An 846-nucleotide genomic window follows, 5' to 3' on the forward strand; every position below is an offset into this window, starting at 1 on the left:
AAATCACTTTTTAAAACGAGGTCTCCAAACTTAGTGGCAACAGTTACATTTTTAGGAAGGCAAGCTGATGACAAATGGCAATCATCTGCGTGTGATGCTCTATCTCTAGCTAAGAAAACGATCGATGGGTTAAAGTTTCCTCCCGTGGAAGAAAGAAATTGACGTCTTTCGTCCGTTTACGTATTTACTCCTGTACTCGTTCGTCTATATCATCATTCTGTCTTTTACTGTCAGATACGCCCTGGGAAGCTTCCAGAACACATGCACGGTTCCCGGTGCCAGCGACTGCACGGTGGGCCAGACGAGCGGGCCCCTCGCTCATCCCGGAGCTCCTGTCCAAGTGGGGAGGCGGATGAAAGACTAGCAAATAAACGAGCAGCCAGTTAAATAAACAAACACAGGAAACGGTGCTATCATCGAAGACGCCACGAGGAAAGGCGAGGAGGTGAGAAGGGTGGAGGTGGCCCGCGTCGTGGGAGCCCAGTCCCGGTCCCGGTCCTGGTCCCACAGCTGAGCCGCGGCGTCAAAACCAGGAGGACTCGGGCCTGAGGAGTCGGAGGGGCGGGGGTCGGTCACGCCAACAGCAGCCGCGTGGCCAGGGCAGGAGAGGGACCGACGTGGGCCAAAGTCCAGGCTCCGGGCTGGTCAGCAGGCACGCCGCGGCCTGGCCGCTGATAAGGAGCCTGGACTTTATTTGACTTGCAAATGGAGCCTTTAAACAGACTTTATGTCAGGACAAAACACGATCTTATTTACATTTTAAGAAACTCTCCACCGCGTCCTGGAGAACCGCTTGGAGGAGAGCACGGGCCGGAGCCCAGAGAAAGGTCAGGGCGCGGGGCGAGG

At 55.4% G+C, this 846-nt stretch overlaps 1 protein-coding gene across 1 annotated transcript in view; it reads left to right on the forward strand.

The window, feature by feature from the left end:
- LOC111744295 overlaps positions 1-846 on the forward strand; it is a 24788-nt gene that overhangs the window by 18432 nt on the left and 5510 nt on the right. The window contains exon 4 of the mRNA XM_023534800.1: positions 235-445. Coding sequence (XP_023390568.1) covers positions 235-387 — 153 coding nt within the window. The 3' untranslated portion in view covers positions 388-445. The remainder of the gene's footprint in view (positions 1-234; positions 446-846) is intronic.

Source organism: Pteropus vampyrus, unplaced genomic scaffold (assembly GCF_000151845.1).
Source record: "Pteropus vampyrus isolate Shadow unplaced genomic scaffold, Pvam_2.0 Scaffold131, whole genome shotgun sequence".
NCBI classification, from domain to species: Eukaryota; Metazoa; Chordata; class Mammalia; order Chiroptera; family Pteropodidae; genus Pteropus; species Pteropus vampyrus.